This window comes from Salmo trutta, chromosome 40 (genome assembly GCF_901001165.1).
Source record: "Salmo trutta chromosome 40, fSalTru1.1, whole genome shotgun sequence".
Lineage (NCBI taxonomy): Eukaryota > Metazoa > Chordata > Actinopteri > Salmoniformes > Salmonidae > Salmo > Salmo trutta.
Window position 1 is genome coordinate 17,872,935 of NC_042996.1, and position 12,816 is coordinate 17,885,750.

At 44.9% G+C, this 12,816-nt stretch overlaps 2 protein-coding genes across 5 annotated transcripts in view; one reads left to right on the forward strand and one right to left on the reverse strand.

Moving 5' to 3' along the window:
• Positions 1-12,816, forward strand: part of LOC115180419 (conserved oligomeric Golgi complex subunit 5) — a 96,947-nt gene that overhangs the window by 17,501 nt on the left and 66,630 nt on the right. The gene's annotated exons all lie outside the window — the stretch shown is intronic.
• Positions 181-7,052, reverse strand: gpr22a (G protein-coupled receptor 22a). 3 transcript variants are annotated; one of them, XM_029742484.1, is made up of 5 exons: positions 6,743-7,052; positions 3,675-4,642; positions 2,692-2,818; positions 2,370-2,516; positions 181-2,091 (listed from the first exon to the last, which is right to left on the reverse strand). In XM_029742484.1, exons 3-5 carry the CDS (start codon positions 2,812-2,814, stop codon positions 1,006-1,008), a joined length of 1,356 nt encoding a protein of 451 aa, XP_029598344.1. In that variant the 5' UTR covers positions 2,815-2,818; positions 3,675-4,642; positions 6,743-7,052; the 3' UTR covers positions 181-1,005. The 3 variants fall into 3 exon arrangements, with proteins under 3 accessions (XP_029598344.1, XP_029598345.1, XP_029598346.1); XM_029742485.1 differs by lacking the exon at positions 6,743-7,052 and adding an exon at positions 4,953-5,615; XM_029742486.1 differs by lacking the exons at positions 3,675-4,642; positions 6,743-7,052 and having other exon boundaries at positions 2,692-2,869.

Sequence of the window (12,816 nt, forward strand, 5' to 3'; positions counted from 1 at the left end):
AGGCACATGGAAAGACACAGAGGACAGGAAATGGGAAGTGGAATTTCACATGTAAATATTTGTGGCTTTACACTGACTAGATGTCCTCTGTGCCTAAGTGGCCAAGTTTACGAAAGCGTAATAAAGTGGGGTATATGTGACAGAATACCCTTTAACCAAAATACCCAGCAGAATGCCCTCAACTTTTTTCACGTTATTTATTATAAAAGGACAAATACTTAGTACTTAAAGGACAGAGTCGCCCATTTTAAATGTTCTATCATATTTGTCTATCTCTGAGCTATGTTCTATCGATTCCAGGGGTCATTTCATGTTTTCTTGTGTATCTGAGGTATTAGCCATTCAAGCAGGCAGAAACACAGCCAGTATGATGCATTTTGCATCATTGCTCATAGCTCAGAGATGCACAAATTTCATATAATATTCAAAATGGGTGAATCTTTCCTTTATGTGTTGTAAACATATATTTATTCTATTCACTGTACATGACTATACACAATAATTATGTTACGGTTTATAACAACACCATGCAGTACAGTACTTACTTTAACTTGTCCTTGACGCCACATCAACCTCTTACAATAAATAGTAATAAATTATCCCCTTTAGGGTGGCTATACAGGTAAAACACTTTCATTTACATTGCTGCTTTGGATAAGTGGTTTCCCTTTTTTTAAATGAGTTGGTTCCTGATAATGTTTTGTCACCTTGTATAAGTGTCCATTTCTTAATCCATTTTATTCTTATTTCACGTCCTCATAATCCACATTGTCTTATTCTACATCTTCTGAACAGAAGCTTTTCTATCTTGACCTTGGCTCAGACTCGTGTCTACCAACTCCCTCTAGCCATGCAGATATTCAACGGCTTCTCAGAAATTGTCTTTATTCCACTTTCTCTGAAGATATACGTCCCATTATCCCACTCTGCCACCTCTGTTGAGAGGTATGTCTTTCGGCCTAACAACTGCCTCCAAGCCGATCTTCACGATGCACTATAGCCTTATCATGGATGACAGACAATGTTGTTTTGTTCCAAGTCCTGGGAAGATAGACACTTCTGCCTGACCTCAGTCTCCTCGAAGGTGACTTTCTTGTTGTTCCTCTTGGGGTCGATCCAGGAGTTGTGAATGACCACGTTGTTGGGCGTGGGCTCAGCCTCCACCACGGACACCACCCTCTTCTTCATCTTGCTCTTCAACACCTTCTGGAACTTCTGCCTGGTGAAGGCGTAGAGCAGTGGGTGAAAGATGGTCGTCCCGTAGGCCATGACCAGGAAACCCAACCGCAACTTGACCGTGAAGTCTGAGGGCCCTGCGCTGAGGATGACCGTGTTGAGGACTGTGATGGGCGTCCAGCAGAGCAGGAAGGTGGAGATGATGAGTAGGGACATCCTGAAGACACGTTTCTGCCTCTCCCGCCGTTCCCGGTGGCGTTTAACGGCCCTGCGCAGAGCCATGAGGACGGAGACGGAGGTCCGCATCGACAGGACCGCAGGTGGGTTTCCGCCCCCTCTGACTGCCCCGCTGCCCTGGGACGCATCTGTAGATTCCACCTGCGTTGCGGTAGTCAAGGAGATGGTCTTCTTCTTGCGGGGCTTCTTCTTGGGCTGGTTGTGTTGGAAGCGGGTGCCGATGCGGATGTTCAGGGCCTGGAGTATCTTGTAGTAGGTCACCAGCATGACTACGGCCGTGAAGAAGAATATGGGGATCTGAGCCAGGAGGTGGTAGTACAGCCCCAGCTCTGTGTAGTACTCGTTGGTATGGACCACCGAGGCAACTGCAGTCTGGTTGACGAACTCTGAGCCAAAATCGCTGAAGAAGCCCACCTCCATGAAGGGGACCAGGAAACTGAAGAAGGACATAGCCCAAATTAAGCCCAGCAGAGCCACGGCGCGGCCCATGGTTAGCATGCGGTTGGCTGGACGCACTGAGATGTCGTAGCGGTCGACAGTGATGGCTAGCACGTTTGAGGCCGTGGCTACGCTAGCGAAGGAGACACAGGCCTCGTGGAAGCAGCAGACCAGCGCTGTATCAGCCTCTAGGGGGAGGAGTATTACAACTGCAGTCAGCGGGATGCAAGACACACACACCTGGAACCAGAGAGATAAATAAGGATTAAGATTATTATTAGTTAAATTTGTCTCCTTCTACAGCAGATATAGTGACCTGCTTACTGAAGAATCTTGAGATTTGTCACAGACTAATTGCACTGCAATCATCTCATCCTAGACACTCACTGGAATTGTCCCTACACATTGATTTAAGGTCAGTTTTGTGTTTTCCCTCCCGGTGGTTAAACTTTGTATTTTCAATGTATTAACTGATCCGAGGTCTGTGCCTAATGGAAACATCAAAGACTGACACTCACTAGTACGTCTAGGACGTGCAGATTCATGGTGACGATGTTGGACACGGAGGTGATGAGGTTCTGCTTCATGCAGTAGAGGACCAGCACTGTCAGGTTGCTGCTTAGGCCCAGCACGATCTCTAGCAGCAGAAACCCTGTCAGCGACACCTGGAGAATAGCATTTCGTTTTACGGTAATCAATGTATCACAATAATAGTATTGTAATAGCTGCTTGCTTCATTGCGATATGCTTTAATCGTGCTATCTGCTTTCACGATAACTGACGTTGAACTAAGTTTACCCTCCTAATTAAAGTAGAAGTGGTATACATGTATGCATGTACCTGGAAGCTGATGGGGTAGGGGGCGGCAGACTGGGTCATATCAAGGTCAGAGGGTTCCGAGGTGTCGAGGACAGTCACGTTGCTCATGGTGGCTTCTGAGATCAGCACAGGAGGGGTATGCATTATCCTAGAGAGACATGGTGACACAGAGAGAGGAGGAGAGAAAGATCAGGACAGAGACTGATTGCATTAACTTATGTATAGTGGGAGAGAAAGGTGTTGTGTGTCGTATGCATGACTATTGACTGCCTCTCATCTATGTCTTTACGTGTCTCATCGTCATCTCCTGTACCTTCAAAACGTTGAATTAAACTAGGTTATATGGGAGCATACAACAGTGTAGAAGATGGAATTTCTATTCCTTTTAAATCTCATCTAGCTGATCTGTCTGGCTGTTTTTGTGTCTGGGACTTTGTCTGAGTGTATTTGTACCTCACTGGGATTCCATTTAGTGTGACATGTGGCCAGTGTGTGAACCTTTTCAAGTGTGGAAGTTTCAATCACAAACTGATTCTGTGATGTCATCTTGATGGAATCTTTCAAAAGGTGGCAATTAAAAATCAAAAAGCCAATTTCCACAGTTTTCCGCTGTGTTTTTAAAAGATGGTGTTCTGCTGTGTGTGATAATAAGATTTTCGCTTTGTGAAAATGAGTACACTCCCTTTATCCCTTCATTGCTGACACCTTTATCTAGTGTTACATTTTTAGCTGACTAGAACTAATAGTGCTTCACTTTAGTCAGTCCTGTCAGTGTTTTGTTGTTACGTTAGGCTTAGAGTTGTGTTTGTGGTTACTTTGATCAATGTGTCCATGTTCTTAGGTATTTCACTAATGAACGTCCTTGCTTTGCTTTTATGTCTCGATATAACCCAGTTTTCCGTGTGATCTGTCCAGAGGCTAGTCTTGTCCAGAGAAACTATCCAGAACCAGACAGTCCTTTTGTGGCTCAATAGGCATTTGCATTGCAGACACACTGTACTCACCCCTCCCTCGTGTGCCGTCTCCCCTTCAAGAGTCCATGAACCAGCCAGAGCTGCCTTTCTGAGGCCCCAATAGAAAATCACAAGAACCAACCATAGTTCTGTAGTAGTAATGCTAATGCAGTAGTAGCAGAAATCGCCACTTGGCACACTTTTAATCCTAATGGTGCAACCTTTTGTCTAAATAATGGGAGTATTGTGATGCAGTTGGAGCCAACTGAAACTGCGTTTCTTGGATCCTTCCTTTTCTATTTCCACGGATACAAATTCAGCTCCACCATGAGAGAAAGACCAGTCCACCTTCAAAAGATTTCTTCATTTTACTTTACCCAGAGGCTGTAAACAACAGTGATGGATCACAGAGGACTGCCCTATACTCTCGTACATCCAATAAAAACACTGTATTCCGGGTTAGGGGAAAGCGCCGAGGATTCATTAAACGCAGGAACACACACGCTCGTCGTCCGCGGTGGGCAGGGAGAGGATGTGCATTGTAGCTTCCAGCCACGTGGTTGACTAAATGAATGGTTTCTTTTATGCAGCTGCTTGTCGTCCTTTGTTATTTGATCTGTAGTCCTCCTCGGATCTTAACAGAGGCTGATACTCAACTGTCCTCCCCTCTTCCTTCTGTCCGTATTCCCTCCGACACCCTTCAGAAACACCCCTCCATCACCTTCCAGAGAGGAGAGTAAAGGTCAATGGCGTTTCCGTCTCCTCACACGTTGTAATTCCGCTGGGGTGAGGCAGGATCACCTCAGTGCTGTGGCACCTTATACGAAGTCAGACCAGGCTGGGAGGAAGGTCATTAGCTACTTTGGAGAGAGAGAGGAGAATATATTACAACACTGGGCCATCAGCTATGTGGCATTTGGTGCGTGCTCTCTCTCTCTTTCTGTCACAGAGTAGGAGAGCAGGACAAATCAGGGGGTGACATCATCCTTCCGTTTATTTTTCCTCCCTCAATCATCGTCCTGGAGAACAAAAAGATGGAGAGAGGAAGAGATGTAAATGAAAGGAAGATAATGAATGAGAAGAAAGTGTCATGATATTTCAGCCCCAAATGATCATTATCCAGACAGTCTGAGCTGTATCAGTACGTTACATCAACCCAGTGATAGATCTGCCTGTCTGTTGTCATTGTGTGTTTTGTTAATAACCTCTAATCGGGTTTGTATTGAATTAATTCTCCCCCCCCCAAGAAAAGGGGATGGAGAGAGATGGAGAGACACAGAGGCATTCTGACTCTTGTTTGATTCCTAGTGGATGTCTTACTTATTATACCTTTGGCTATTCAAGGCCTGTCATGCGTTTGTTTGACAAATGAGCCCTCAGCCTTTGAACTGGTCCTTTGTGCAGGCTCCCTCCCTCCTCTGTCATCTTGCTCTCTCTCTTTCTCTCTCTTCATCTCTCTCTCTCCATCTTTTGCTGCGTCTATCTGTGTGTGAACAGAAGCTCAAGAGGGCCAGAGACTAGTAGTGCTACTGGGAGAAGAGACGAGCTCATATGACACAGAGCATATGACATTGTATGATCCATATGACAGCGTATGATCCGTATGACACAGAGCATATGACAGTGTATGATCCATATGACAGTGTATGATCCGTATGACACAGAGCATGTCACAGTGTATGATCCGTATGACACAGAGCATGTCACAGCGCATGATCCGTATGACACAGAGCATTGCACAGCGCATGATCCGTATGACACAGAACATGACAGTGTATAATCCGTATGACACAGAGCATGTCACAGCGCATGATCCGTATGACACAGAGCATGTCACAGGGCATGATCCGTATGACACAGAGCATGTCACAGGGCATGATCCGTATGACACAGAGCATGTCACAGGGCATGATTCGTATGACACAGAGCATGTCACAGCGCATGATCCGTATGACACAGAGCATGTCACAGCGCATGATCCGTATGACACAGAGCATGTCGCAGCGCATGATCCGTATGACACAGAGCATGTAGCAGCGCATGATCCGTATGACACAGAACATGACAGTGTATGATCCGTATGACACAGAGCATGTCACAGGGCATGATTCGTATGACACAGAGCATGTCACAGCGCATGATCCGTATGACACAGAGCATGTCACAGCGCATGATCCGTATGACACAGAGCATGTCGCAGCGCATGATCCGTATGACACAGAACATGACAGTGTATGATCCGTATGACACAGAGCATGTCACAGCGCATGATCCGTATGACACAGAACATGACAGTGTATGATCCGTATGACACAGAGCATGTGGTTTGGTATCTGTAATTTCGCGCAGTGGCACTGCACACAGAGGTTAAGCTACTGGCTTTCAGTTATTCACTTGCACGCATGACAGCTCACAGTGCACTATGAGAAGATGTGTGTGTGTGTGTGTGTGTGTGTGTGTGTGTGTGTGTGTGTGTGTGTGTGTGTGTGTGAGATGAGTGGAAGGCTCAGGCTGTTATGAGACCGGTGTGTTTGCACAAAAGCCCCCGCGCTCCGCTCCGCGCTAAGAGCAAGGCTTCAGAGACACCGCGCTCATAAGTGATGCTTAACATTATCAGAGCGTTGAGTAAGTGGGCAGGCAGGAGAAGGAGCAGAAATATAATCCCTTTGGATGTGACTGTGCTGTATTGGTCGAGTTATGTCTCTACTGTGTGACTGTAGGCTGGCGGAGCAGACAGGCAGAGACTACACTAGAGCGCTAGGGTTCTGTACATGCAGTGAGCGCACACGGCTGCTGGTTCTTTGTCTGTTGGTACAATACGAGTGAGAAGTTTGCAGGCTTTTTGCTCCAGTTTTTCTTTTGAACTCTGCCGATAGTGTGCACGTACTGTACAGTATGGTGGCGTTTTTGTGTTTTGACAACCGTTCCTCACGGTTCAGCAGAGGTAGAAAATGAGAGTGCTTTTGGCAAGAACTGAAGTCATTACTGTTGTCATTTTGAGTTTGTTTTTGAACGCATCTGAAATGCATTTATTTGCTTCAGTGTACATACTGACATTCATTATCAAGCGCGCTATTGTAACAGAGAATGGAGAAATCAGTGTGGTGATAGATGTTTACCTTGTCCTCTGAGGTAGTCGTGTGTGTCTCCGTCCTCTACCTCACAGCACTGTCAGCATAGATAGCCAGGTGGAACACTCCCTCCCAGGTAGAGCGAAGGAGGACGAGGGAGAGGAAGAAAAGGACCTGAAGCCGCTGAGGCGGTTTCTGGCTGCGTGTGACGGGTAAGATGGTGTAGTTAAGTCCTCAGGGTGTGTAAGGATCCAGGCTGGAGTAGAGAGATCACTGTTCTGCTCTCTGGCTGTGCTACACTTTCCTCTCCCACTCTCACTCGCTCCGTCTCGGAGCGCTAATAGCCCTTCCTACTCATCTCGCCCACCCTCCCTCCCTTCTCTGGCAGCATGTCTCTCACACTTTCTATTTCTCTCTGGATCAACCTTTCGCTCTCAACATTTTCTCTCTCTCTCTTCTCTCTCTCTATCAACCCCTCTCTTTCCCTGTTCTCTCTTCCCCTCTCTACATCTCCTCTTTCCTCTGATTGGTCTCATGTAACAGGTCCCTCATTTCATCCTTTCGTTAGCTTTGAGAAGTCTTTAGTTCAGTGTAGTATTGTGTCTAGTGCAGGGGTAGTCAAGTAGATTTAGCCTGGGGGTGATTTTTCTCGGAGGGGATGGTCGGGGGCCGGAACATAATTATAATATTATAATGTACACTGAAAATTTGACCATAACTAAGCCCAAGAAATTGTATTTGATAACAACAATTTCATTCCTTGATTACATTGAGACACGATCACGTCTCTTTTTTTTTATTTGTGGGAATAATTTTAAGTTTCCTAAATGTAAAATATTTTTTTGTTGACATTTTTTACAGTATTTTTATTTTTTTACCCCCAAAATATTCAGTCGTGGGCCAGTTTTGGGAGGTCTGTAGCCCACTGCTCTAGTGTGTCTGCAGCCTAAGTGGCACTAGCTCCACAGACAGACATGACACCTATCAAGCCTGTGTGGTTCAGTAATGGCTTTTTTCTCCACGTAAGCTCTGGAACACAGTCATTAGTATTCACATTCCACAGATTGGCCAGGTTTCAGTACTGAAATTGGGATGTCAATGTCAGGCAGAGGATAATGATGTCATATTTTGGCAGGAAATGGAAAAATGAAAGAGGACCTGTCTCTGTCTCAACTCCGAGGCGTCAGAGAACATACTGTTTTCTTCAGAGGATGTTTTCCGCTGGTGCCAGTGTCACGAGATTGAAGGAAGACATCTCGGAATTATGCCAAAGGTTGATTTTTAAATTCAAAATGATCTCTGTCGCTCTCTTTCTCCCCCTCCCCCTCTCGCTCACTCTTTGTGTCTTTCTTCCTCTCTTTGTCACCATGCCAGTCTGTGTGTTTGCACTCTCTTGAAGACCGGGCTCGGCAACTGTGGCGAGTGTAATGGTACGTGAACCCTAGGGGACTTTTGGCCAATCATCAGGTGTTATACACCTGTCTGATAGGACAGACATAATTACCCTCAATCCATTAGTCACACTAGCCTGGTTGCCAGATCCGCTTGTTTTATCTAACTCTTTTGTTGATTTGAATGCCAAATGACACTGTGAATGACAATGGATTTGGCTAATTTATGAAGATTATCTGGCAACATGACCAGGTTCGATTAGATGCAGCCTGTAGGGAATGTACAGCTCTGGAAAAAATTAAGAGACCACTGCAAAATTATCCGTTTCTCTGGTTTTACTATTTATAGGTATGTGTTTGGGTAAAATAAACATTTTTGTTTTATTCTATAAACTACTGACAACATTTCTCCCGAATTAAAAATAAAAATATTGTCATTTAGAACATTTATTTGCAGTAAATGACAACTGGTCAAAATATTAAAAAAGACAACAAAAAATAACAAAAAAGTGTTGTCAGACCTCAAATAATGCAAAGAAAATAAGTTCATATTCATTTTTTAACAACACAATACTAATGTTTTAACTTATGAAGAGTTCAGAAATCAATATTTGGTGGAATAACCCTGATATTCAATCACAGCTTTCATGCGTCTTGGCATGCTCTCCACCAGTCTTTCACATTGATGTTGGGTGACTTTATGCCACTCCTGGGCATAAAAATTCAAGCAGCTCGGCTTTGTTTGATGGCTTGTGACCATCCATCTTTCCTCTTGATCACATTCCAGAGGTTTTCAATGGGGTTCAGGTCTGGAGATTGGGCTGGCCATGACAGGGTCTTGATCTGGTGGTCTTCCATCCACACCTTGATTGACCTGGCTGTGTGGCATGGAGCATTGTCCTACTGGAAAAACCGATTCCAGCCTTGCTGAAGCACCCCCAGATCATCACCGATCCTCCACCAAATTTCACAGTGGGTGCGTGACGATGTGGCTTGCAGGCCTCTCCAGGTCTCGCATCAGGCAGATTTGTCTTTGTGAAGGACGAATGAATTAAGACACGTACAAGGTTGTCCTGGAAGAAAACTTGCTTCCTTCTGCTCTGACAATGTTCCCCAACTCTGAGGATTGGTTTTTCCAGCAGGACAATGCTCCATGCCACAAGTTTGGTAGGCGACTAATGACCATCAGCAGCATCAGAGCTTGGAGAAGCCTAATTACCATGACTAAACAGTCAAGTGGAATTTGACTGCCATCATGACTCGTGACTACCGGTGTGGCGTTTTAAATACGGTCACAGTAACAGCCCATGTCACATCTGGAGGAAACCTGGCATCATCCCTACAGTGAAGCATGGTGGCGGCAGCATCATTCTGCGGGGATGTTTTGAATGGAGCAAAGTACAGAGATATTCTTGATGAAAACCTGCTCCAGGGAGCTCAGGACCTCAGACTGGGGCGAAGGTTCACCTTTCAACAGGAAAATGACCAAAAGCACGCAGGCAAGACAACAGTGGCTTTGGGACATGTCTCTGAATGTCCTTGAGTGGCCCGGACTTGAACCCGATCTAACATCTTTGGACAGACCTGAAAATAGCTGTGCAGGAATGCTCCCCATCCAACCTGACAGAGCTTGAGAGGATCTGCAGAGAAGAATGGGAGAAACTCCCCAAATACAGGTGTGCCAAGCTTGTAGCGTCATACCCAAGAAGACTGCAAACATTGCACGATATGCTCAGAAAATCGAAGTGCAATTTTTTTGTTTTGCCCAATATTGCATTAGCCATTTCACTTGCGATATAGATCAAAACATTTGGGCAACTGTTGAAATCATAGAAAACAAATGATTTATATTAAGAAACAAAGTGATATGGGGGTGCCACAGGGTTCAATTCTCGGGCCGACTCTCTTCTCTGTATACATCAATGATGTCGCTCTTGCTGCTGGTGAGTCTCTGATCCACCTCTACGCAGACGACACCAGTCTGTATACTTCTGGCCCTTCTTTGGATACTGTGTTAGCAAACCTCCAGACGAGCTTCAATGCCATACAACACTCCTTCCGTGGTCTCCAACTGCTCTTAAATGCAAGTAAAACTAAATGCATGCTCTTCAACCAATCGCTGCCCACACCTGCCCGCCCGTCTAGCGTCACTACTCTGGACGGTTCTGACTTAGAATATGTGGACAACTACAAATACCTAGGTGCCTGGTTAGACTGTGAACTCTCCTTCCAGACTCACATTAAGCATCTCCAGTCCAAAATGAAATCTACATTTGGCTTCCTATTTCGCAACAAAGCATCCTTCACTCATGCTGCCAAACATACCCTCGTAAAACTGACCATCCTACCGATCCTTGACTTCGGCGATGTCATTTACAAAATAGCCTCCAACACTCTACTCAGCAAATTGGATGCAGTTTATCACATCCGTTTTGTCACCAAAGCCCCATATACTACCCACCACTGCGACCTGTATGCTCTCGTTGGCTGGCCCTCGCTTCATATTCATCGCCAAACCCACTGGCTCCAGGTCATCTATAAGTCTTTGCTAGGTAAAGCCCTACCTTATCTCAGCTCACTGGTCACCATAGCAGCACCCACCCATAGCATGCACTCCAGCAGGTATATTTCACTGGTCATCCCCAAAGCCAACTCCTCCTTTGGCAGCCTTTCCATTCCAGTCCTCGGCTGCCAATGACTGGAACGAATTGCAAAAATCACTGAAGCTGGAGACTCATATCTCCCTCACTAACTTTAAGCATCAGCTGTCAGAGCAGCTTACTGATCATTGCACCTGTACATAGCCCATCTGTGAATAGCCCACCCAACTACTTCATCCCCATATTGTTATTCATCCCCATATTGCTCCTTTGCACTCCATTATCTCTACTTGCACATCTATCACTCCAGTGTTTAATTGTTAAATTGTAATTATTTCGCCACTATGGCCTATTTATTGCGTTACCTCCCTAATCTTTCTACATTTGCACACACCGTATATAGACTTTTCTATTGTGTTATTGACTGTACGTTTGTTTATCCCATGTGTAACTCTGTGTTGTTTGTGTGGCACTGCTTTGCTCTATCTTGGCCAGGTCGCAGTTGTAAATGAGAACTTGTTCTCAACTGGCCTACCTGGTTAAATAAAGGTGAAATAAAATTCTGAGTGGCATTTCAAAAATATTGCATGCATTATGGATCTCTTGCGATTTTTATGTGAATTGGATGAATTGTGCAGCCCTAACACCCATAAATGTTTGATGCTGCTATTAATATTGCTACCCCATATCCAACCCTGTCCCCTGATGCCGCTACAGGCTGCTGTTTGCTTGGGTTTCTCTACCTTTTCCCCATTTCAGGTGTGTGTGTGTGTGTGTGTGTGTGCGTGTGCGTTACCAATCAGCAGTGAGGACTGCTGGGAGAGAGTGGGATGAGAGGGCGTAGCCGTGCCAGAGCCTGTCACTGCTAACCAGTCTACTGTGCACTCACTGTGGGTCTAGATCTGTGTGTGTGTGTGTGTGTGTGTGTGTGTGTGTGTGTGTGTGTGTGTGTGTGTGTGTGTGTGTGTGTGTGTGTGTGTGTGTGTGTGTGTGTGTGTGTGTGTGTGTGTGTGTGTGTGTGTGTGTGTGTGTCCAGCTCCAGCTCCAGCCATTTGACTATGTGTGTCGTGGCTGTTGATCAGTGCACCATGGCAAGAGATAATGGGGCAGAAACAGCCTGTCAGGGCTCAGTGTTTAGTCTGCAACTGAAGGAGAAAGAAAGAGAGAGCGAGGGATGAGGTGACTGAGCAGTCAGTGACTGGAAGGCTGGGAGCTAGCCTGTGGGCTTTCACCTGATCAAACTCCAGTAACTGACACAAGAATTATGTTTGAGCAAAATAACACATTAGCCATGGCAAAATGCATAGAATTATAGGAAATTTGCTTTAAAACTGCAAGATTTTATCTCGGCGCCATGAAAAAATGTGTAGGATTGTTGGAAATTTGCTCTAAATCTGCAACAATGTCTCTCAGCTCCATGGAGAAATGTGTGGAATTGCAGGAAATCATCTTAAAATCCACGCCCATTACCACTCCACTTGCCACGCCCACCATCTAAGCCCCTTTTTTTATGTTTTATTTTTACTTTGTTTTTATTGAGGAACACAAAGAAAGTACAAAGTAAAGTAAAATAAAAAATAAAAAATCTGGCAGTTACAGTGCACATCATCATCAGATTAGTTACATTGACGTCATCTTCGAACTAGACAATTTTCAAGTATAAAACCCATTTTTCCCAGTATTCCTCACCTCTCTCCTCTTGAGTTCTTAAAGCAAAGGTCATATGATCCATGTGGTGTATTTCTTTAATAATATCTATCCATTATGTCACGGTGGGAGGGTCTTTTTGTAGCCATTTCTTAGTGATAGCCTTTTTACTGCCTGCCAGTAGGACCTTCAAGAGGTACTTTTCTCTAGTGTGTAAGTTATCAGGTATTTCACCCAAGTACAAAGAAATTAATGTTTGTTCTATGTCAAATCCAATTATTTTTCCAATGCTAGATCTTATTTCTCCCCAGTAAGTTTCGTTTGCGGGGCAGGACCAAAAGATATGGGAGTGATCCACCCTTGATAGCCCGCATACTCTCCAACAAGGGTGTAGGGAGCCTGTCTGTTTTGATTAAGGTTTAGGTGTTCTGAAGAAGCATATAACATTCTTACAAAATAATTCTCTCCATGACCTTGAGTTGGT

What these genes read in the sequence shown, in the direction of transcription:
- gpr22a (XM_029742484.1), bottom strand. Translation starts at nt 2,814, where the DNA reads ATGCATACCCCTCCTGTGCTGATCTCAGAAGCCACCATGAGCAACGTG. An exon ending in CCTACCCCATCAGCTTCCAG is followed by an intron (nt 2,517 to 2,691) that starts GTACATGCATAC and finishes GCTATTCTCCAG; the next exon opens with GTGTCGCTGACAGGGTTTCT. An exon ending in TGCACGTCCTAGACGTACTA is followed by an intron (nt 2,092 to 2,369) that starts GTGAGTGTCAGT and finishes CTCTGGTTCCAG; the next exon opens with GTGTGTGTGTCTTGCATCCC.